General features: G+C 44.6%; 1 protein-coding gene across 5 annotated transcripts in view; it reads right to left on the bottom strand.

The window, feature by feature from the left end:
- The window catches only part of MVB12B (multivesicular body subunit 12B), a 190,577-nt gene that overhangs the window by 54,069 nt on the left and 112,695 nt on the right, over nt 1-23,813 (bottom strand). For 3 of the 5 annotated variants that reach the window (XM_070453017.1, XM_070453033.1, XM_070453035.1), the window contains exon 8: nt 30-19,687. The exons of 1 other annotated variant lie outside the window; for it this stretch is intronic. In XM_070453017.1, coding sequence (XP_070309118.1) covers nt 19,440-19,687 — 248 coding nt within the window. In that variant the 3' untranslated portion in view covers nt 30-19,439. Of the gene's footprint in view, nt 1-29; nt 19,688-20,659; nt 22,887-23,813 lie in introns of those variants that run through there. One more of the 5 variants, XM_070453027.1, reaches the window with a different exon arrangement.

Here is a 23,813-nt window from a genome sequence, read left to right as displayed (position 1 = left end):
ATTATAGAACTTGAGGCCCCAAACACAAATGGAACAAAAAGGTGGAATTTTATTTTGATGAAAGGTAAAACACACATCATGTGAAATTCGGGGCTGGATGAAGCACAAGCTGGAATCAAGAGTGCCAGTAGAAATATCAACAACCTCAGATATGCACATGATACAACATTAAGGGCAGAAAGTGAAGAGGAACTAAAGAGCGTCTTGATGAAGGTGAAAGGGGAGAGTGGAAAAAGCTGGCTTAAAACTAAACATTCAAAAGGCGAAGATAATGGAATCTGGTCCCATCACTTCATGGAAAATAGGTGGGGAAACAATGGACACAGTGATAGATTTCATTTTCTTGGGCTCCAAAATCACTGCGGATGGTGACTGCAGCCATGAAGTTAAAAGATGCTTGCTTCTTGGAAGAAAAGCTATGACAAACTTAGCATATTAAAAAGCAGAGACATCTCTGCCGACAAAGGTCCATATAGTTAAAGCTATGGTTTTTCCAGTAGTCATGTACAGATGTGAGAGTTGGACCGTAAAGAAGGCTAAGTGCTGAAGAATTGATGGTTTCGAACTGTGGGGCTGGAGAAGACTCTCGTGAATCCCTTGGACTGCAAGGAGATCAAACCAGTCAATCCCAAAGGAAATCAACCCTGAATATTCACTGGAAGGACTGATGCTGAAGCTGAAGCTCCAATACTTTGGTCACCTGATGCAAAGAGTCTACTCACTGCAAAAGACCCTGATGCTGGGAAAGATTGAGGGCAAGAGGAGAAGTGAGTGAGAGAGGATTAGATGGTTGGATGGTATCACTGGCTCAATGGACAAAGAGTCTGAGCAAACTCTGAGAGATAGTGAAGGACAGGGAAGCCTGGCGTGCTGCAGTTCATGGGGTCGCAAAGAGTCAGACACGCCTTAGTGACTGAACGACAACGAAACACACAATCATGAACCTTCATGGCCTGAATAACATTATGTTGAAACAAACAAAGTCGATGATCAAAATGATAACAACACAATCATAAATTTAAAAAACAATAAGGGTTTCCATCTTGGGTCAAATATGATGAATAAATGTATACGTGCACATGGATATGGACCCATCCTCCTACTTGACCAAAGAATGGTAGAGTGTGTGTGAAACACTGTGCCTCACAGGAAGAAGACGTAGCTTCAAGTGTCGACAGAACATTTACTAAAACTGATCACGTGCTAGAAGACAAAGAAAGATCCAATTATGTGAAAAAAATTATAGAGGTCACATTCTCTGACCACCATCCAGTAAAATTAGAAATTAATTCAATAAAATCACACTCACTCAGAAAAAAAGTTTTCTAACCACTTGAGTCAAAGAGGCAATCAAAACTAAAATTATTATGTATTTATGAGTACTATATATGAGACTGCCATCAAAGTAACACACAAGAATATTTATATAGCTTTGAATACTTTTTACTGAAAATCATTAAGAATTGAAAACAAATAAGGTGATGGTCCAAACCAAGAAGCTACAAAAATCCCAGAATAAGCCAAAAGAAAGGAACTAATAAAAGTAAACAATGAAATATAAAGCAAAAGCCTAATGCCTTTATTAAAAAAATAAAAAACTGGCTGCTTGAAAGATGAATAAAACAAGCCCTTAGTAAGGATAACTAAGAAAAAAGGCAAAAATAAGCCCAATAGTGATATATATGACCATGGGCATATTACTTTTAAAATTAAAATAAACTCTTAGGCACAATTTTGTACTACTAAACTTTACCACTTATGTGAAGAGCCCTGATTTTTCTCAAAGAAAACGTAAATGAAAAAAACTGTAAATTGAAAAAAAATCTATCATTTGTGAAAGAAACTGAAATTGTGTCCTTTTTCCCAAAGCACCCTTAGCTCCCCCAAATGCTTCTAAGTCAGTTTAGTTTTTACAGGGATTTTTTTTTTCATTTTCTTTCCCCCCAAGAAAAGAAATTAAAATATTTTTTAAAATATATTTGGAAAAAAAACAATTTTTAAGTCACACAAAAACAATATCATAATAAGCATTACATCCAACTTCACATATATAAAATATATCAAAATCCTAACTTAAATAACGGCAGCTCAAATCTAGTACCATAAATAGTGCACCGTATTAAAGTAAGATTTAGTACAAAATACAGTGATAATTTTCTAAATGATAATCATCAAAATAAAATGATTCATATCAATAAATTAAGTGAGAATGAATATAATAATACATTGATAGTTTCTGAAGTTATTTTCATAAGAAATTGGTGTCTGAATTAAAAAAAAAAAAACCCAGGAATATAGAAAAGGAAGAATTATTCCTTTAGCATAATCAAAGTCTCTCTCCTAAATTACTAGCCTACCTTAGCCTTGACTGTGGGACACTAGAAACATCTTCTCTGAGGTTGGGAACCAAATAAGAATGTAAGCTACCGCCATTATCATTTGCTGTTCTTGATGTTCTGGCCAATAATATAAAGCAAGAAAAAGAAATGTGGTACCAATGTTATCAAAGAGACAAAATCGTATCTGCAGATGGCACTGTTGTCTACCGAGAAAACCCAGGTGATGGATTGGAAACTACCAGAACTAACAAACAACCAGAGAGGGGGCCAGCCACAAAATGAATATTCAGAAACCAATAGTAGGGACTTCCCTGATGGTCCCGTGGCTAGGAATCTGCGTGCCAAACCAGGGGACCCGGGCTCGGGTTTGATCCCTGATTTGGGCAGGCCCCACATGCCAAAAAGCAACTAAACCCATGTGCCACAACGACTGATCCCATGCTCTAGAGCCCGTAAACCTCGACGAAAAGTAGCAGCCCCTGCTCGCTGCAACTCAAGAAAGCCCGCGAGCAGCAACGGAGCCCAGCACAGTCAAAATAAATAAATACATTTTAAAAAGGAAAAAAAATCTAAAAACAGTAACCAACAGTAGTTTTTAAAACATATATAAGCAATCCTCAGTTAAAACATCACGGGCAAAGCAATAATAACAACAAATTTAAAACCTAGGAATTAGATCATCAGGAAAAAAACTATAATACTTTACTGCGTGATATAAAGGAACATTTGAATGGATGGAGAGTCATGTTATATTTCTAGAAGGAACAATCAAGTATTTTAAAGATGATCATTCTCGCAACATTAAGTTGTAATTTTTATATTTTCTTAAAACCTTGAAAGTATTTTCATTGGACCGTAAAGTGATTCCAAATTTCAACTGGATAAAAAATTGAGCTAGAATTACCAGAAACATTCTGAAAATCAACTATAAAGAATAATAAGACAAGATATCAAAACATACACATGTATAATACTTAGTGGTGTGATCTACTCATTAGAATATGTATCCAGGCCAGTGAAACAGGATATAAGCCACAAAATATATCATAGTAGATAACAGGAGGTTAATGTAAGATTGTTTTCAAATGAGTTGGTAAAAAAAGATTTAATAAGTAGTGCTGTTAAATGTTAAGTCACTCAGTCATGTCTGAATCTTTGTGAACCTATGGGCTATACCTGTCAGGCTTCGCTGTCCTTGGGATTCCCCAGGTAAGAATACTGGAGTGGGTAGCCATTCCCTTCTCCAGGGAGTCTTCCTGACCCAGGGTAGTAGAGATGGGACAAAGGTAAATAATTTGAGATAACATAATTAGATCCTTATGTTAAATATCAGAACAATTTATAGAAGAAATTTAGATTTAAATGTTAAAAAAAAAGGAAGGTACCAGAATATATGATAAGATGGAAAAGGCATTTTAAAAATGTGATGGCAAAGGCACAACAAAAAAAAGAAAAGGAGAATTAAAGGTCAAATCACAAACTGAAAAAAGGCAGTAGTAAGGTGAGAGTCGAAAAAAGACTGTTCCTCAAAGAGATGCTGCAGCTCCATAAGCAAAAACTGGACTTCAACAGAAAAGAGGGATGGCTGGCCCAGGAAAGGGCTGGAGGGAACTACCCCTCACTATCCCAACTTTCAGACTGTTAAGGAGTTTGGGAGACAGCAGCCAGTTGGTAAGGTTTCAGGGCACGAAAGCCTCTTTGGCTAACGTGGATGTGTAGAGGGATTCAACCATTTTGGTGGGCAATCTGCCATTACACATCGAAATGTTTAAAAATGCACACTTGCCCTAAGGAACAAAGATCTGTCTAAAGGAATGCTCATCAAAGTTCTACTCTGAGAAGTGAAGATGATGGACGTATCCAGCCACTGAGGACTGGCCAGAAAACGTGCGCTGGATTCAGGAGGAAAGTTGTGCAATTGTTCAATGAGCCCAAATGATGAGTCAAAAGGAGTGGACATTCTCAGGAATAAAGAGGAGCTGCTGATACATTCAACAACGTGGACGAATCTCAAAAACATTACACCAGGTGACACATGAAACTACAATACTGTAAAATTCCATTATTGTACATGAAACATACGTGACTGCCAGGGACTTGGGGGTGGTTCACGCAATGACTGGAAACAGGAACAAGAGAACTCTGGGGGGTAATGGGAAAATTTCCTACCTTACTTCTGGTGATAGATATATGACATTTATCACGTGATTTGGTATTTGTCAAAATTCATTAACTGTACACATTATAATTTTAAGAAATACACAATAAAGTTAAGGGTGAATTTTACTGTATGTAAATTACACCTCAATAAATCTAACCAAAAAACCCCATAATGGACAATTTAGGTAGAAATATACTTTTATATATAAGTATATATGGTATATAAAGGCTTCCCTGGTGGCTCAGTGGTAAAGAATCTGCCTGCCAACGCAGGAGACTTGGGTTTGATCCCTGGGTTGGGAAGAGGCCCTGGAGAAGGAAATGGCAACCCACTCTAGTATTCTTGCCTGGGAAATTCCACAGACAGATCACAGACAGATGGGCTACAGTCCACGGGGTAGCAAAGACTCAGACTCACTTAGCAACTTATAAACAAGAACAAATACATGGTGTACACCTTAAACTAATTGTTTCTCTGGATAATGGGATTATGAATGATCTTTATCTTCTTCCGTATGCTTTTCCGTATGCGCTTATATATTTTCCAATTTTTCTACTTTTATAAATCGGAAAAGTTTGTATCTGTTTTTTATTTTAAAAAAATATCAGACATGGATACCAGAACAGCTATCATAAACTGTTCTGTCTAGCAACGAACTTTTTTCTAGGTTCTTACAGGAACCACTGAGTCGCATCAGCCCTGGGGCACAACCTTCTGGAGCACCTCTGTTCTAGCCCCCGCGAGGAGCAGGCTCTCATCTCAACAGGTGCTCTGAAGGGGTGGTGGGAGGGCTAAGCAGCTACAGGGACCACCTGGCCCCAAAGCCTCATTCTGCAGCTGGGAAAGGAAGCGGCTTTCTCAGGTTTGGAAGCGGTCAGAACGAGCCTTAAATCCCAGAGGGCAGTGCTATTTCCACCACACTGGGACAGCTGTGCAAAGCCCTGAGCGACTCCCCAACCTTCCCAGGAGAATGCAAGCTCCTGCCAAGCTGAAGACAAGCAACAGACACTCGAGGCCGATGTTTCCCACACGTCAGGAAACTATCCTGCGTCTCAGGTTCACTTGTGCTTTTTCTATGTATAATTGACTTTATATTTTTCTGTACATCTGAAAACTCACTTAAAATTTTTTAAAATTAAAAAAATGTTATTTCATTAAAAAACTTTTTTTTTCTGAACTACTTTTTTAAAACCCCACAAAGTCACCATTCCTGGGTGTGTGATCCCACTTCCCCATGAGAGGTGGGAGGTCAGGGTCTCCTGGTGAAGAGCAGGCACCCTGCACCCGGACCTGACTGGACTGGATGCCTTGTCCAGAGGCTTCTGATGTCAGACCAGCTACTTTAGAGCCACTGGGTGTCTTTTCCAGGTCTCCTGCCCTTGCTCTCTGCTCCAAGAACAGCATGTCTTGGAAGATGGGAGCTGCTCCTTCAGCCCGGGTTCCAAGAAGAGATGATAAATGAAGCAGGACCCCCATCAACCTGCACTCCCCAACCTGGGACTTGAGTGGCATGCAAAATGGTGGTATGGTAAGCCACGGTGGTTTGGGGGGTTGTTTGTTGACTGCACTTGCTTTAATCTTATTCTCAACAATACCATCTGCTGATATGCTATTACAGTTGAAATAAACACATCTTAACGGCCATCCACATCTCACTTCCTCACGGGCACACACACCATCTTCTGGCAAACACTGCTACAGACTGAGAGAGGGAGCGGCTGGGCACCAGAGGAGATGCAGATAAGGCAGCAGCTCTGAACAGGGAGACGACTCCAGGGCCACACAGATAAAATTCAGAGAGCTCTGAATACTCCCTTAAGAACTGTAAGCTGCACCATCAACTTCATAATTCACTACGCTCATGTGTGTGTAAAAGTGCTTTAGGAGTACGCATCAATTGTAAGACAAAGCCAATATTCAGAAATGTTAAAATATATAGGGCAAGTACATCTAAGGTTCAAGGGACATTGGGAAGCATGGGGAAAGCAAAGTCAAGGAGATGGCTATGTGGCCAGCTATTTCCATAAGCAGTGAAGCCTTGTGTTTAATCTTTCTGGTCCTAATTCTTTTTAAAACAAAAACCATTCTGAGCATCTAAATATAAAAGGTCCTTATCTACTCTATGACAATTATTTAGATACTCTGCATAATGGATACTATTCAGCTATCTTGAACTTTCGCTCAGCTCTATCATGCTTTAATCATTAATGGTCCACTTGTTTGGCTCAGGTAAATTACATTTGCATATGCAAATGATGTCTAAATACTCTGTACTATTAATGTTATCACTAATTACATAATAATAGTTACCAATTTCCACACGGATCAAACTTACAGTTTTGTAGCTATTAGGGAAATTGTGCTTTGTAATTAAGATAATCCTCATTTCCAGATGCTAATTAACTATATAATAATTAGTCTCATTCACTAACGCAAATTAAGGATTTTCATCTTTATTGATAAAGGCGTTGCTTCTTATCGGTTAAGGAAAGATAGCCCTGGAAATCTTGCAGAGAAATACTTTTTCTCCCCTCTAAAGGTTAAAAGGTAAATCCATTTTTATCAGTCTCATTTGAGAATGCAAATTAGGTCTGATTAATCAAGTCAAAGATAAATGTGCTAGTCTTATTTCAGGATGGAATGTATAGCTTACTGAGTTCATTTCTTTTCCCCTTATAAATACCCAGATAAACAGAGTCACAAGCAGAAGTCCTCCAAACAGGAGTAATTCATCTGTGGTCAAGGGAGGACCAGGCCACACGCGTGTCTCTCTACTGCATTACCTTTTGTTCCCCTTCTAGGATCATAGCAGCCTCTCAAAGGAGCTGTGTCTTCATGGGTCAGCCCACAGTGGGAACGAGCGAGGAGAGAGTTTTGTGAGTGAATACACTGGAGAGAGGGGAAGCCACATTCGCTTGGATTATTAAGTTTTCTGTGCTCCAAACGGAATACGAACTGGCACCTCCCATCGTGACTAATGAGGGCTGCCTCGGCAAGAACAGAAGGGCTGACAGCCAGCGAGGCCTAGTTGGCAGGCCCCAGCCCAGGCCTCGCCCGCATTCATCATCCGCTAAACCAATCCACCAATTCCGCACCACCATTTGTCATTAATTATGCTAATCAGCACACCATTACTCTCTGATGACACTGTAGCTGTTATTAGCTAGTTATGGCTTTTCAAAAGCACAACTTATTGTGCATGCACGGGCTGTGCACGCATTAGCCTACAGGGAAGAGATGTCCAATTATGAAAAAAAGAAATTTGCTATTATCTTTTTATAACAAACCAATTTAGTAATTAGAAAAGTCTCTGAATTCAAAGGTTTTTTTTTTTTTTTCTCCCCTAAAATAATTGAAACAAACAAAAAATGCTTTTCAGTATTTTTTCTGAAAGAAAAGGAAACACAAACATGGAGATTATTTTTGTGTGTGACATGTTTAAAAGCAGGGCCTGGTGGCGGAAGGTGGGGTGGGGTGACTGTACACAAGAGTGGACGCGTAGAGACTCCTGGTGGTCTGGGCTTTTCTTTCCAATTCTGAATCTGCACGACACTTTAATACATGTATTTCAGTCACTATGAATGTCTGTGATGAAAGCACACCCACGCGACCTTTTACAGTTTGCTTATGGCAGGTCGAAGCTGTTCCCACGATGTCGCCAGACTGTGCACACCTTACCTGGCAGATGCTTACGGGGGAAGCACAGCAAAGCCCCTTTAACCCTCCCGTGCCCCAACGATACCACCAAGGGCGATGCTGCCGCTCAGATGACCTTGGAGACGAACAATCTGGCCAGATTAGCATGTGTCCTGCACACGGTTTGGGCCTGTACTCAGGGCTGGCAGAAGGAAGGAGGCATCTGGGTCAGCAGCCAGACCACGGCAAGGGAGACTCTTTTTCCAAAGCTCAAGGCTCCGCAGAGGGGTGGCCCTGACCCTGCGTGTCAGTGGGGCGAACATGCGGGCTCTCGTGCAAACCTGGCTTTAATTCCAAGTTGTTGTGTTCAGGCTGGAGTCTTTACAACTAGTTTTAGAAGCTTAGTCTGTATTAAGAGCTCATTAATATCATCAGAGTAAATGGGCCTATTAAAACATCTTTAAGCAATATCTGAACATAAATCTCCCTAAACTATATTTAATGACTGTACTTAAGATACATTATATGCAAGTCTTAATGAGACATTAGATAGCATTTTGAAGATTAAAATTAGAGAATCCATATAAAGTCTGTCCACTTAATATAGCCTTAAGCTATACTGATGAAAGCATTACTACCACATTATCACTGCATTAGAACAAATATTTTTAATCATGTCTGATTTATGCATGCTCTTTTTCATATAATTTTCATTTTCACAAAAATGTATCTTGAGTTTACAAAAGAGGGTAGGTGAAAGGTTTCAGGTTTTTTAAGTACTCTGGAGGTAAAGAGAATAGAGAATTCAGTTAGTATGGCTTATTGAAAGTGCTCTGGGCTCTGAATTGCATTTCCTTATATTTGGTCTAATTAGTAATTCCAGTACTGCAGGCAGCCAAATATATTTACCTTCCTATTTAACTTCTTTCAAGACCAGACTAGATACAAAGTAGAACTTAACTGAAAATATTTTGAAGACTAGAAAACAGTACAATCTACACAATACTGGCAATGGTAACATGTGGGCATCTAACTGAATCTGTTTTTCTGGGCCCTCTGGAGAGCTCACACCCCGAGAGTACCCCTGCCCTGCATCCCAAGTCCCACCCTCAGCAGACACAGCTGGATAGACGACCTCTGAAGTCTGCAACCTGTTTGTCTGGTCCCCTCGAACCTGCCAGAGAGGCATCAATGAAGTCTTGCTTCTACTCGGGGATTGGGGGGGAAGGGGGGGACGGGGCACTGTGAACAGCAATCAGTGTTGCTAGCAGAAAAAAATATATATTTTTAAAAGAAGTTTGATTCCCCCAGGGCTAAAGGAATTGAACCTTTTAAACAGATGCAAATCCGCCTCAAGTCTGTTCAAACAAGGAAGCATTCTCGAGGCCTGCGGGAAGACTGCTATGGGCAGGGGGTGATGACGCAAAGAACTAAACGAACTACCTGGATGGAGCAGTTGGGCCACAGAAAGATCTGTGAGTCTCTCTGCACGAGGGATTCAACTCTACCTGAAACAGAAATGTTTCAGAAACACAGTGGTCCCTTGAAAACAAGTTCAGATTATGCACACAGAAACAGGTTACTTCTTTCTGCACTGTATTTAAAATATACACACCCAAACAGGATTCTTCTCACGCAACAGAAAAACCTACCCTCCTTCCCTCTGCTTTTGGGAGGAGTTCTCCCAAAGGAAAGAAAACTGGATCTCTCCCTGCATCACGATAACAGCCCTACAATCCCATTTTGGGGTGCACCTGCTGGGTCGTCTCCCGCTACCAGCTGAACTGTAGAGAGAATGTTATCCGAGAACCTGGACAAGGATAAGCCTAGATTAATGTCACCTGGTAAAACGCACAGCCTGGACTTGGATCTGACACCAGCAGCACAAGATGCTTTGCAAAAACTGACGCTTTGGAAAACATTAGAGATGAACTGTCTTTGAGGCTTGTTTTTTCCTGATACTTTATATCAAAGTATAACCACCTTTTATAAACGCTATTCAATTATGAAAGGCTTCTGGGATTATGTAAAGCAAGACAAGTCAACCGGTAACACCTCTCTTAATATCAATAGAATTAGATTATCTAGCCTTTTCTTTCCCCACCTCACAGATGAAGAAAGTAGCACAATTTAAACTCTCTGGTCATTAAAAAAAAGATCCCTCTTCTAGCATGTAAAATCTGTAGCAACAAGCCTAGTTCCATTTGCTTTTCTCAGATACTCTCTCCTTACAAGGAACTACTGCATAGTACAATTTTGCATTTTTAACTGTATGAATTAGGCATTCTTCATAAATAACAGCTATGTTCTATACACAGGAGCTCCTTTTTATTAGGGACACAGTAATGAACAATGAGCAATATGTTCTATTATTCTTTGTCAAATCACAAAATGCTACATTAGAATAACTGTGCTGGTCAATGTAATATAGTAGATTAAATTCAACTTCTGTGGAAAAACCACTGTAAAACAGCATGATAAGAAGGCTATAAAAAATTTAATTTTACTCCAAACTCCATCACAAAAAAAATGGTGTGAAAAGTAATTTTGCATAATCAGTACACGCCATCTGGAACAATTAACCGATTTCTATAGAACTATGAGGATCAGTCATATCTGCTTATTAAAGATCAGAAATTATACAAGTAATAAATCCTTGAAAAAACTAAGCGTACTCCCGCCTGTCAACGCTATTTTAACTTCAAATACTGAAGAACGCCTGATAAGGCTGAAAAGAAGAGATTAATATATGCAAATTACATCCAGCATTTAAAATCCCCACAACTGTCTCCGGTTTTCTGTCCCTTATTGCTGCCTTTATGTTTTATTCATACACCAACTCACCTGTCACTTCATAAGCTATAATATTATGGGGGTATTATTAAACAGCATAAAGCCGTGCTTTAATTGGAAAGCTTCATTGCATTTTCCAATTATTTGGAGTAAATTAAAAGCAGATGCACATAGTTTAATAAGGAGTCTAATATCAGTTCCGGGAAATCAAAATTCATTGTCATTACTAGGCCGTGATAGTTTTGCAAACTGTACTCAATTTCAGAGGTTTTCAAAAGAAAATCTGTCTATGCAATCTGTTAATTGTCATTCGGTTAATAACTGTTTAAATATCCAAACTACACAGCAGCTTCCTATTAAAAAAAATTAAACTGTGGGATTTGTGCAAGCAAACAAATCCTGCGAGCCACTCCCGGGCTGGGTTGGGCTTCTCAGACTTGTGGTTTCCCCAGGAAACAATGGAGGCCAGGAGCCACCCACCCGTGAGGGGCCGATGGTCTGTGCTCTGAGCGCTGGGGATGGCAGTGCCGTCAGACAGCTCCTGGTGGAAAAGGGCGGAAGCCCTGTGATAAACCGTGCTTCCTGAGGTCTGCGCTGCTCAGCAAAAAATTAGCTTCCAAAGTTTTAATTGGTCCGCCTAAAATAAATCCTTTTAATGAGTAAGTGAACTGATTCAGGATGCAAACATGGAAAAATCAAAGAGAGCAAACCTCGCAAGCAATTTGTTGTTTTTAAAAAATTGACCCCTAAAGGGCCATCTCTTACTGGTTCGTGACCCAGGAGTGGAGTGTCCCCAAGGCCCTAGCTGGGGCTGCCAAGGTGCCTACAAATGGAGTGAATTGCCAGACAAAGGACTAAGTTCCAAGCCATTATGGATTCAAAGAATGAAATCTTAAAGGTTACTCTTCCTGAGGAACCCTGCTCTAAGCTGCAATAATATCGGAGCTCTGCACCTACAAGCTGCCTACATACAGATGCGTGTAGCTAAAGCATTTACAAATGAAAAGTCACGGGAATACTCACACTAGTACACGTAACCTTTTCATTTTTGCACCAAGTGACAGACTTTTTCAAATCTTAGGTGTATAAATTATAATAGGACAAGTAGTAATTGACTTTTAAACTCCACCCCCTGCGAGGGCTACAATTAATCTGTTTTTAGCATAAGAACTGCTGCTCTGCAAAGTTCATAACTTGTAGGCTCTTCTCCCCCAATCCAATTAAAACCTTGGAGACTTTCTGAAAGGTAATAGCACAGGATTTCTTCATCTCCCAGTTCAAAGGGCATAGCAGTTTATACCCCAGTCATCCCAGGGCAAGCACCCCCCAAACCAGAGAGGACACCAAACACTTGAAGCTGAGAGAGCCTTCTGGCAACACAACCAGAAACTATGCTCAGAGATGAAGATAAAAGCAATTCTTGTGCAGTGATCCAAAAAACAGCATCTCTCTCTTTCTTCCCCCCCAAAATTACCTGTTTAATAAAGTACACACACTGTGCCAACTGAACCATTTAATTATCTGCAAAAATGATGAATCAAAACAATAGTTTGCAAAAATAAATGACTAACCTCTGATTAAAATGCCTGTCCTCATTAAATCCAAATAAAAGGTACAATATCTTTTTAAAAAAGTAGTCTGAAGAAAGGAGCAATCCCTCAGCATTGACAGACAGTCTGGCATCCTTTCCTAAGATGGGAATGTCTCAGAAAGTTGCTTAAACGACTCTCCCAAACCCCAAGAAAGATGGTCTTCAGTGCACGGTGTGTCCCGTGGCTGCCCAGCCAGCCTTCGGCACAGGCCTTGTAGTCCCACTGGCCCAGTGGCTGCCCTGGAACATGAGGGAGCCTTCAGGATGTGCCCGGTGGGTGGTGGGACTCTCAACAAATCTTGAGACCAAGCCTCGGCTCACAGGTCTGTAAGGGCTCTGGGGCAAGGGTCCTGGGATGGGAGGGGCAGGAAAGAAAGCCAAAAGACAAAGAAGAAAGGAGTCAAACTGTTTCGAGTGCTGAGAACAGGTAATGCTCCTTTCTCAGTTCAGAGATGATTCAAGGAGAAGGGAAGGAGGAAACCGGAGGCTGATTTAAATGCTGAGAAGTTTTCTTTAAAACTGTTTCACCCACTAACAAACTTGTATCTCAAGCAATTACAGATTGCTAAACTAGGGTGGAGGCTCAGGCTGACCTGGGCAGGCTCCAGCCTGTGAGTCCCCCTCCGGCCCTGCCTTAGTGGACCTAAGCCCCCTCTTAACTGTATTTTAGGTGGGGTGGGGGTGGGGGTCCTACTTCAGGGGGAAATATGACCCATGCTCCCTGGAAATGCCAGGGTCTATGACAGTCACTCGAGCTACCACTTCTGGGGGGCCCGCTCAGTACAAAGCACTTCACATACATTATCCCTAATCCTCAAGTTTTAGAAGAGGAAATGACTGAAAGGTTACATAAACTGTCCAAAGTCATGAAGCTGGAGAGGGCGGATACAAAGGGTGGGTCTCAAGAATCAATCCAACAATGAGGATCTCAGAGCACCTCCCGCAGGCTGGGCTGCCTGGGTGTGAGACTTGTGGTCCTAACCTCCCAGGACAGACCGTGGACTCCAGTGGAGAACTGAGCACTGAACGAGACGTTACAACCAAGAACAGGTCACCCTTCTCAGAACTGGGAAAACCAATCAGACGGCAAAGTTTACAGGCAGCATCAACAGCCAAGAGGTTTATCGCCAAAGAAGGTGCCCGTGCTGGGCCTACGAGAGGCCCAACCACCTCTGGCCGGAAGAACGGTGAGAGGCGGCTGTGTAATTCACAAGCCAAGGGACCCTCTGACAAGACTGACACTGGCATTCTGTTAGCCCAGGGCATATTTAAGGTAAACACAGGAGGCAATGGAACAGAAAGATGGGTGCGTTTATTGCCTCCAGGTAGCAAGCGATTAAGTACTTCTAAGCGTGTCACCAGGAGCGATGCTTAGGGCCGACGAGGCAAGCTTTGCTCTCTCATTCAAAATTATGGATGTCACCTCGCCGGTGGATCATCAGATCGTTCACGCTATAAAACAAGCCAGGCGCGAGAAACCGCTCGCTAACAAAGGATCTCAACCTTGGCTGAGAGCTCTGCATCACTCATTGTCTCGGAGACAATCAAAAGACAAATCTGAGGACTGAGGGCCCCGCGTTCTCTGGGACATGTGATAAATACACCCCATCCCAACTCTAGGCTGGAGCAATGAAGTCTGTTCTTTAAACATAAACAGGTTAAGACCATCACTGGCCATTTATAAACAGATGGGGAAAAAAAGTACTGGGTATTCAGGACACGGCCGCCAAATGCATGACAACGGATGGATGCAGGGATTCTGTCCACGGGAAAGGTGGTTTCGTTGCTACAGAACAGATCAGAACTCTCTGGTCCTGAGGCCAGCAGTTAAAAGCACCCATCCTGACGTCCTGTGTGGGGGACAGAGAAAACTTCCCGTTTCATCATGGGTTCCTGTGCAGCCGTCCAGCCACTCCCCAAGTTCTACCAACACCCCCATCATTGCTCACTAAGTCATCAGGAGTCTACAGACGCCCAGCTGGCAGCTGATCTCTGAGGACTACTGAGGTAGGTCAGCCAGGCTGCAGCCTGGGAGCGGGGCCGCACGGGCGGCAGAACTCAGGCAGTGGAGCCGGCAGGAGGGGAGCTGGGACCAGGAGCACACGGGGTCACACAGGGTCCGGGACGGCTCAGTCACCTCGGGAGAGGCTGGCACCTTAGGAAGCCCAACCTGGAGGGTGAAGCTTCAGAGCAGGTGGCACTACGGTGAGTGTCCGTTCACACAGGAGCCCTGCCGTGGACAGGGCTCAGAGAGCTGGGGTCGGGGAAGACAGGAGAAGGCCACTGTCACCACAGGGCTGATGGAAGACCATGGCAAGGGGACACCCAGGTGTCCAGAGCTCCCCCAACCCCAGACAGAGGTTTCCAACAGCAGGACCAGCAGTAGCCTTGCCTGCTGATGGCGGGGAGGTTCCTTGAAGCATCTGGAATATTGCCCTTGCTGGTCTGGAAGGGATCTGAGAAGGGGCAGAGGGAAAAGCTGTGGGATAATTACGATCATAAGGACACCCCACAGCACTATGTGCCAGGCTCGTTTCTAACCCTCACTGCAAACCACTGCTGTTCCCATTTGACAGATGAGGAAACTAAGGCCCAGAAAGGTGAAGGCTCTTGCCTAATGCCACTCAGCTTTACAAGAGGGGCTGTGTGCTCAGCTCTGCACTGTTCTGTCCAGCAGGAGCCACACTTACCCCTGGAGGTGCCCTAAGGATGCGGGGGTGGGGGAGGGCATCATCAGTCAAGCATGGAAGGCCTCACTATGATGAGGTCCCAGAGACGATGGTCCAGGGGCCACCTGAGATTAAGCAACACTGAGACCGAGTCCTCATGTGAGCCACTCTGGGTGTGTGTGTCCTTCCAACTTCTTGACACAGGGAGGGACAGGGTCCCCAGCTAGAAGGAGTGGTCCCCAGGGTAGTGGCAGGGAGCTTAGGGGCTGGACGGGCTTGAATGTCAGCCCTTCCGCTGACTAGCACTGCTAACTATGGGTAAACCACTCTCAAACCTCAATTTCTCCACCTGCACAATATTTATTATTATTATTGTCATATTAATGTACAGAATCCCCCTGCAATGCAGGAGACCTGGGTTTGATCCCTGGGTTGGGAAGATCCCCTGGAGAAGGGAAAGGCTACCCACGCCAGTATTCTGGCCTGGAGAAGTCCATGGACTGTGCTCAGTCAGACACCACCGAGCAACGTGCACTTTCACTTTCATTATTATTACAGGTATTTATTCTCTAAGGCCTTGAGCACGGCTTGAACATGGGGACTCAGCAACACTGACTGCTCTATCTGTAAAACAGAGATCATAGCAGTAACAGTACAAACCCCGAAGGTTTTCTGTAAGGTTCTTGGTAAGGATTTGCTGGGATTAAGTAACAAAATGCATGGGAAGGCCTTACTACAGAGTTTTGTACACGGTAAGTCTAGAGGAAGGTTAGATTTATTAAAATAAATTAAAGTGATCCATTTTAATAAAAGCAAAAACAACTTCAGCTCCTGAAATGTGCTTAAAGAAGTTACCTTAATTATATCATTTTTTCCCTCTCAGCTGATAGTCTGTTACTGCAAGACAGAGACAGACAGAGGTATAAAGAGAAACAAAAGGCTAGTTTGATACAAGCTGCCCCTAGACAGGAGTGTTTGGTAACCCCAATGACTTCACCCACTCCAGAGAAAACCTCTGAAGACGTGCTAAGAGCAGATGAAGAGCTGAGATTGAGTGTCTTCCATTTGTTTTCCGCATTTCTCTGGCTGCATGCTAAGTCCCTTCAGTTGTGTCCGACTCTTTGCGACCCTATGGACAGCAGGCTCCTCTGTCCAAGGAATTCTCCAGGTTAGAATACTGGAGTGGGTTGCTATTTCCTTCTCCAGGGGATCTTCCTAACCCATGGATGGAACCTGGGTCACAGATTTTCCTGCTTGGGTGGGAGGATTCTTTACCACTAGCGCCACCTGGGTAGCCCTTTCTCTGGCTAGGCCTTCAGAAAGGACCACAGTCATGCTGCCTGCCAGGAAGTGAATTATGATGGGGAAATGGAGACATATTTCTGCTTAAAAACTAGACAAAGAAGATACACATGCGGAGAGAAAGGTGTCAGAGAGATGGTTTTTCTCTGTCCATGTGTGGGACCTTTATGGTCAAGACAGTGTTTGGATGGAATTTCTCTGAAGCATGGAGGCAGTAAGTTCGCATTTGCTGGTAATGTTTCAGGTATCCCAATGAGAAAACCACACGAGCTCCTTCCCACACGGCCCTAGCCCCTGGAGGTGTTATCGCTGCTCCCCTAGGTGCCAGATAATGGCCGACACAGAGGATGCTTCCAAAAAACATGAGCTGAACTATTGCTACACTTGAATAATTAACATTTTTATTGCAATTACTGATGTCGAGAGACCGGGGCATCAGGTCCAGAAAGGTTTGATGCCATGCCTGACGTCACTGGGCTGGTGAGTGGCAGAAACTTCACTGTACCCAGCCTTCTGGCTCCTGTCTGGGCTCTTCCCACCGCCTCTCAGCTGCCTCACTCCAGGATTTAAGAGGAAGGGGGAAGTGGCCCATTAAACCAACGCCGCCTACTCTCTGCCACGCTTGAAAGAAAAATATGGAGAATGAAGGCACAGCAGGGGGTGGCCATCTTTTAAGAACACTCAAGTATCTGTCACCTCATTATATTTTTATTTTTCACCATGACGAAACTGGAAAAAGTCTTAACTTTCTCCTGCCGGGGGAGCACAGGAAAAGCAGAAATGAAAACTTGGGAGACGAAAGCAGCACACCCACCCCTCACCCCAAACTCCCGCCGCAAGCACTTTTCCTCCAAAAAACCAGAGGCACGTTGGAAGATTTTATGGAGGTTGCTGGCTCACTCTGCCAAACGCGTCTTCCCTTCCTGCCCCCACAACAGCACCCTGTCACTTTCCCGAGAAAGGGCTTGTGGGCCGCTGGCCACATGAAAGAGCCCACGTCTAAGTGACCACATGTGACAGGACGTCTCCTTTCTGGGTGGTGCCCAGCTGAGCCCCGCCAGAGCCTTTACCGCAAGTTTCTCTGGCCCCAGGAAGATGTCTTCCCTGAGCACGCAGAGCACGCCGACTGCTGAGAAGAAATCTTCTGTATAAAATCACACAATGGAGCGCAGGACTGAGAAGGTGAGCCAGTGTCCTCTGGGTGATGATTCTCAACAAACCTCTGAGCTCCAGCAGGAGAGATGAGCAACGAGAGGAGTGACATTCCTGCACTGCTTCCAGATTTATGAAATACTCTTACACACCTGGACCCTCGTAACAACAACTGGGAGGGCAACAGGCAGTTACTGCATTATCTCAAAAGTGAAAGTGTTAGTCACTCAGTCGTGCCCGGCTCTTTGCGACCCCGTGGACTGTAACTGCCAGGCTTCTCTGTCCTTGGGGATTCTCCAGGCAAGAATACTGGAGTGGGCTGCCATTTCCTTCTCCAGGGGCGCTTCCTGACCCAGAGATCGAACCCAGGTCTCCTGCATTGTGGGCAGATTCTTTACCATCTGAGCCACCAGGGAAGGGTGAATAACTAGCATCAAGTGACTTGCCCAGGGTCACATAACTCAGGGCCCTTGCACAGCTCTACCTGGGAACCAACTGTGTGGGTTGTTCAGTGCACAACCTGTGCGGCCATTCACGGCGGCTCTGTGCGATGGCCGCATGCGCTTCTGACCCCAAATGCCCCGTCAGTCACATGCTGAACCTTCCCGCTGCCCTGGAAGAGGGAACACAGGGCCTGGCACACGGCAGCGCTGTCTGCTGAATGAAGAGAGAAGTGAACAGTCGTTCTTTTCTCTCCGCCTTTAATAACATCCTGAATGACTCAAAAAGGAGTGAAGACAGGCTCCATCCTCTCTTCTAAACACAGCCTCCGCCGTCTGAGCGTGCTCACAGGTGAAATCGCCCCAACACACAGCCGAGGGGGAGGGAACCAGTGCCCCAACTGGGAGGGAATCAGACAAAGCTCGTGGCAGAGGCCGTGTGGAAGCAGGCCTTCAAGGGTGGGTCAGCAGAGGAGACCGAGGGGCCGTCGGGCCACAGGACCGGCAGGGACGGTGCACAGAAAGCCACAATGGTGAGGACACCGGGAGTCACCTAGGCTGGGAGGGGCCCGGACGAAGAGACTCCGGACAGGTAGAGACTGGCCGTCAACAGCCCCCACTCTGGGCAGGAGAGGTACGCGTGAATGCAGTCGGCAGTGGGCTGGGGCTGGCGTGAACGTGATCTGACGAGGCGTGCTTCAGGGACGTCAGTCTGCCACCTGGGCAACTGGACTGGGGACTGATAAGCCAGGTCAAGGAGGTGTGAGCACCAACAGCTGGTACTGCCAGGCCCGAGCCCAGCCGGCCCTGCAGGCGGGGACGCAGAGCACAGAGGACCACGCCTGACACTCGGGTCCAGAAGATGCGCTGGGGGAACTGGACAAGGCTCTGGACCTCATCTGTCAGCAGGCTGACCCAGAGCCCAGCCGAGGGGTTTCAGGGTCTCTCTCTGCAAAATCCTAGCAGAGGCGCCTGCAGAGCAGAGCCCCTCCAGGAGGCAAGAGCTCCCCAAGCGCCCTGGGTGTCCGCCCGCACACGCAGTTCATTAACTCCGGTGACACAGCAACCACGGTTGGGTATATGAAAGCACGTCCAATTAGCCAGGCGTACATGAATATTTGCACTCTTAAATCTTTTGCATTTCGAAAGGGTTAAAGCTTATTATTAGCATATAATTTACAGTCCTTTCTCCCAGGAAAGGAATAATGCACAGTAAATGCCACATTCATTTTAATAATACATGTTACAGTCTGTGCCCAACATCTGCACAAAGGTAAAGGAGACAGATTTTTTTGACGTGTCCCACTCTGCCATCTAAACACAGGCTTTTTGTTTCTTAAGTGACGGAAGGTTTAATCAAGAAAGCAGGCAATTCATCAATCGCAACAAGGCAGCGTGTGAGTGCCTGACAGCACACACATGCTTGTGTACAGAGCAAACCTGGCCACCTGTCACCAGCACCTTTGCATCAGGATGTACAGATACACGGCGCGAGCAAGTCCCCGCCCGCGCCCGTTCAGTTCTGCCTTCTCTTCTCCAAGTTCCCTTTGTGCTTGGTTTTGTTGTCGGGGCAGGAAGAGATGGATAGACAAGGGACGCCACGGCTGTTAGAGGGGATGATAAAAATTTATATGCCTTTAAAATGACTTATTTCCTCCTTGATTCGAACACATTATAAATTTTTTTTTTTTCACTCCACTGAGGAATCTTCCCCATGTGCTATTATCTACGGCCGCGTCAAAGCCATGTTCCTCCCTTGGTTCCCTGCCTCCCCTCCCTCCGGCTCACCCCCCACCACTCCAAGCAGTCCTAGGTGAGTCTGAAATCCTCAGTGGAGGATACAGGAAAAGAGGCTGGCAGTGGTGGGGGGCAGGCAGGGGGAGGTCTGAAGTTCAAGGCCACAGAAGCCGCAAGAACATGTCCATTAATTCACAGGCCGCAGAGGTGCCTGTGAACGCAGAAGGGTGACCAGCATTTACTCTGGGGCTCCAGCTGGAAGCTGGCGGCCCTTCCTCAGCTTTGAGGTTGTGAACCCACCCGCAGGCTGGCACTCACCCACACACGTGGGGAAAGCGGAGCCACACACACACACACACAAAACACACACAAAACACACGCAAACTCTGCAGCATAAACATGGCACGTGGACGGCTGTCGGTCAGAACCCCTTACACAGAAAAGAAGGGCATTTCTCATTTCTCATGAGCCCGATTGTTTTAGTCTTCTGGTCGTTTTCCCACCTGGCATTGCTTTATGGCCATTAAAGTATCAAGTTTATTTCTGACTTTCCTGGTGAAATTTTCTTCTAATTAGAAGACAGAAATAATGCAATCACTAAAAATGAAAGGAAAATACATTCGTAATTGTTTGGTATGCTATAGATGAGTTTTTAAAGGATCACATTGTAAAAACACACAGATTCTTTTTCTTTTCATAATAAGATGAAGAGCCGGTGGCAGAAATTTTATCCAGTTGGGTGAAATATATAAATCATGAATTTCATAATACTGATAATTAAATGTCCGTCTTCCAATTTAAATGAGGACTAGATTAAAACTGCATGGAGAAGGCTGATATTCAGAAATCATTAATTATTTTTAATTGCTTTGCGCTTTCCTGGTCTGATGTCAGAGTCACACAGCTGGTACGGGGTTCTGTGTTTCAGGTAAAATCCCCCTTCTCTCTGAATGAGGGTCATGGCTACACTGCCTGCTGATGGACTCGGGTTTGTCCATGCTCAATGCTTCCTGATGTCAAACATCTTGAAAACGGACTGGTTTTTAAGAGGGAACAGCTGTGGAGGGCAATAAGCTGGCTTTTCCAGCAATCAAAAAGAAAACCAAAAAGAGAAAAAAAAAAAAAAAAACCCTGAAAAACCCAGAAAAACTCAAGGCAGGGTGACCACACCCCCAATTGGCCAGGTCAGCTGGGGTTCTCTGGCTCTGTCCTGGGGCAGCTCCATGTCCCTTTCACTCTCAACAGTGATGACGTGCAAAATACATTACGTGGTTGGCCTGGTGCTGATGGACAGATGAAGCTGTCAGGCGCTAAAAGGTGCTTCCCCGCACCGCATGGCCTCCACGCATTTCTGCGTGTGGCTCACCCTGAAACTGTGGGCTGTCTGAGTTGGAGAGCTTTGGCTTTATTACATGCTGGTTTTAATATGCATCTGCTTTATTTTACTATTTTATATGACTATGTTGATTTTTTCAAAAGGGAGAAAAATAAGTTCTTTGGGGAAAAAATTCTTCACGTGGATCTATGAATCGGTTTATAACCACCACAAAAACAAAAGAACGTTACAGTGTCGTTTCCCTGTTCATGAAGTAAAACCTGATGAAACTGGTTGGGACATTCCTAGGTTGGGAAAAACAATCCTGGGGTCTCTGAACTGAGCTGCCGGTTATAGGGACCTCCAGCACAGGAAGGCTTCAAGGTGGACAGGATGTCGGGGAGCTCCTCTTTCCTGATCCCCCCAGGTCTCCAGCCCCTGGTCTGATGCCCAGCACAAGGACATTTCTTAAGAAACATCTCATGCGGGCTTCCCTGGTGGCCCAGTGATTAAGAACTCCCCCGCCCATGCACGGGACACTGGTTCGATCCCTGGTCAGGGAAGACCCCACGTGCCTCGGAGCCACTGGGCACTTGCACCATGATGACTGAAGTCTGTGTGCCCTAGAGCCCGTCCTCTGCAACAAGAGGAGCCACTGTAATGAGAAGCCTGGGAACGGCAACTAGAGTAGCCCCTGATCAACTAGAGAAAGTGGGTGTGCAGCAGTGAAGACTCGGCATAGTTTAAAAAAAAAAAATCACTGCATCCAACTTCCGAACATTTAGGGTTTCAAACATGAGTATGTCACAATCTATACTTATCAAGCTCACTGAAAAGCAACTCTTCTGTTGTTTCCAGCACCTTGCAGGGCCTCTCTATAATGAAGAATTCATAAAGGGAATAGCTAACGTTCTTCCCAAACAACTGGCTTGTTTCTATGTTGTCTATAAAAAGACTGCTGACTCCAGGCCAAACCTGGAATCTCCCCTTCATGAAAGCAAAACTTCACCCACGGCTGCACCCTACTCTGCTATCCCGTATTTTCATTCACTTCTGCTCTTCCCCTTCCATTTTCACTTTGCTACATGTGTTTTCAGAGTTATCTTAAATCTTTCTCGAATAAGTGGAAGAGAAATGAATGAGTGCTCAGACATCTATAAACATCTAAAAAAAAAATGATAAGAAAAAAAAGGGGGGAGGGGAGGACACCATCACCTGGGACCAAAGTAAAAGATTTTCAGGAGCAAGAAGATGTTCTTTAAAAGAAAACTAAGTCACTAGAAGTTCTGATAAGGAAACTCAGGAACTGGGGCTCTGGGACAGAATGTAGAGAAATCAACACGGCCTTGAAGAGTGTCCTCCCGGGGGACAAGACCTCAAGGGCATCTAACCGAGGGAGACACAGCAGTGAGAACACCATCAGGAAAGTATGCGCCTGCCAGCGGATCCTGATCACAAGTGAGACCAGTTTAAAAAGTGGTTTGCCGACCCTAATATAGGTGGGTTACAGAGTGGGCCACACCAGGCACCCACCATTTTACTTCATCTACTCTTTCAAGGAAAACCATCCTCAAACCCTAGAGAGTGAATAACATGGTGATGGGGGATTTGAGGAGCAAGAAAGGTGAGGTGACAGCAGGCACGTCCAGGTGCTTTCGGGCTCAGGTGGGGACTGGAGGGCCAGAAGATGCAGATGCAGAAGATGGCCAGTGATCTCTGAGGAACATCAGTGGACAGGAGGGTCCAGGGGGCTGAACAACAGAAAACAATCATGTCCATAAAAAGGGACAATAAGAAGCTATTGATCTGTGATCTGGGAGTGATTTCCATTAGAATTCGAAAGCATAGTATGAGTCAGTGAGAGTGTTAGTTGCTCAGTCGTGTCTGACTCTGTGATCCCATGGATTGTAGCCCACCAGGCTCCTCTGCTGCATGGGACTGATTCTCCAGGCAAGAAAACTGGAGTGCATTACCATTCCCTTCTCCAGGGGATCTTTCCAACCCAAGGATTGAACCCAGGTTCTCCTGAATTGCAGGCAGATTCTTTACCATCTGAGTCATAGGGAAGTCCTGGTGAAGCACTCAGAGGAAGGCTTGTGAGCCCTCAGAAAAGACGATGCCCACTTGGGAAGCTTCCCAAGAGTGTGCTGAATTAACCCCAAGCCTGTATTTTTTCTTATTATGGGAGTAACATGTGTTATCATAGAAAAGTGAGACACTGCAAAGAAACAAAAAGAAGAGCTGGAAAACCCAGTGAAAACCACTGTGAACATCTTGGTGTATACATTTCCAGGTCTGTGGATATATCCCTTAAAATGAGATCACACTGCACACTCTGGTTGTCACTTAGCAGTATTCACGCACACCTTTTTATCTAAATAAAAAATTTGTTTGATGCTTGAGAAGTTAAGGCCACTGTATGGAGGTTTCATAATTTAACCGACTTGCCTTTGTTTTAGACATTTAGGATATCCACCCCCCACCTCTTTTTTTGAATTATTACATTTAAAAAGCAGCAGTGCTCGCCCTTGCGGATAAATCTTTTTTTGCACATCTGTAAGCATTTTCCAGAGGAAATTCCTGGAAGAGGAAGTGTGAGGATCAAAGTTGTGCTTTGTGGCCATTCTGATGAGGGTAATAGCTGGCAGAGAAAGGAGCAAGCATCTCAGGATTTTAGT

Source organism: Odocoileus virginianus, chromosome 2 (genome assembly GCF_023699985.2).
Source record: "Odocoileus virginianus isolate 20LAN1187 ecotype Illinois chromosome 2, Ovbor_1.2, whole genome shotgun sequence".
NCBI classification, from domain to species: Eukaryota; Metazoa; Chordata; class Mammalia; order Artiodactyla; family Cervidae; genus Odocoileus; species Odocoileus virginianus.
Note: the sequence above shows the minus strand (reverse complement) of the source record. Positions and strands in the feature narration are given on the sequence as shown.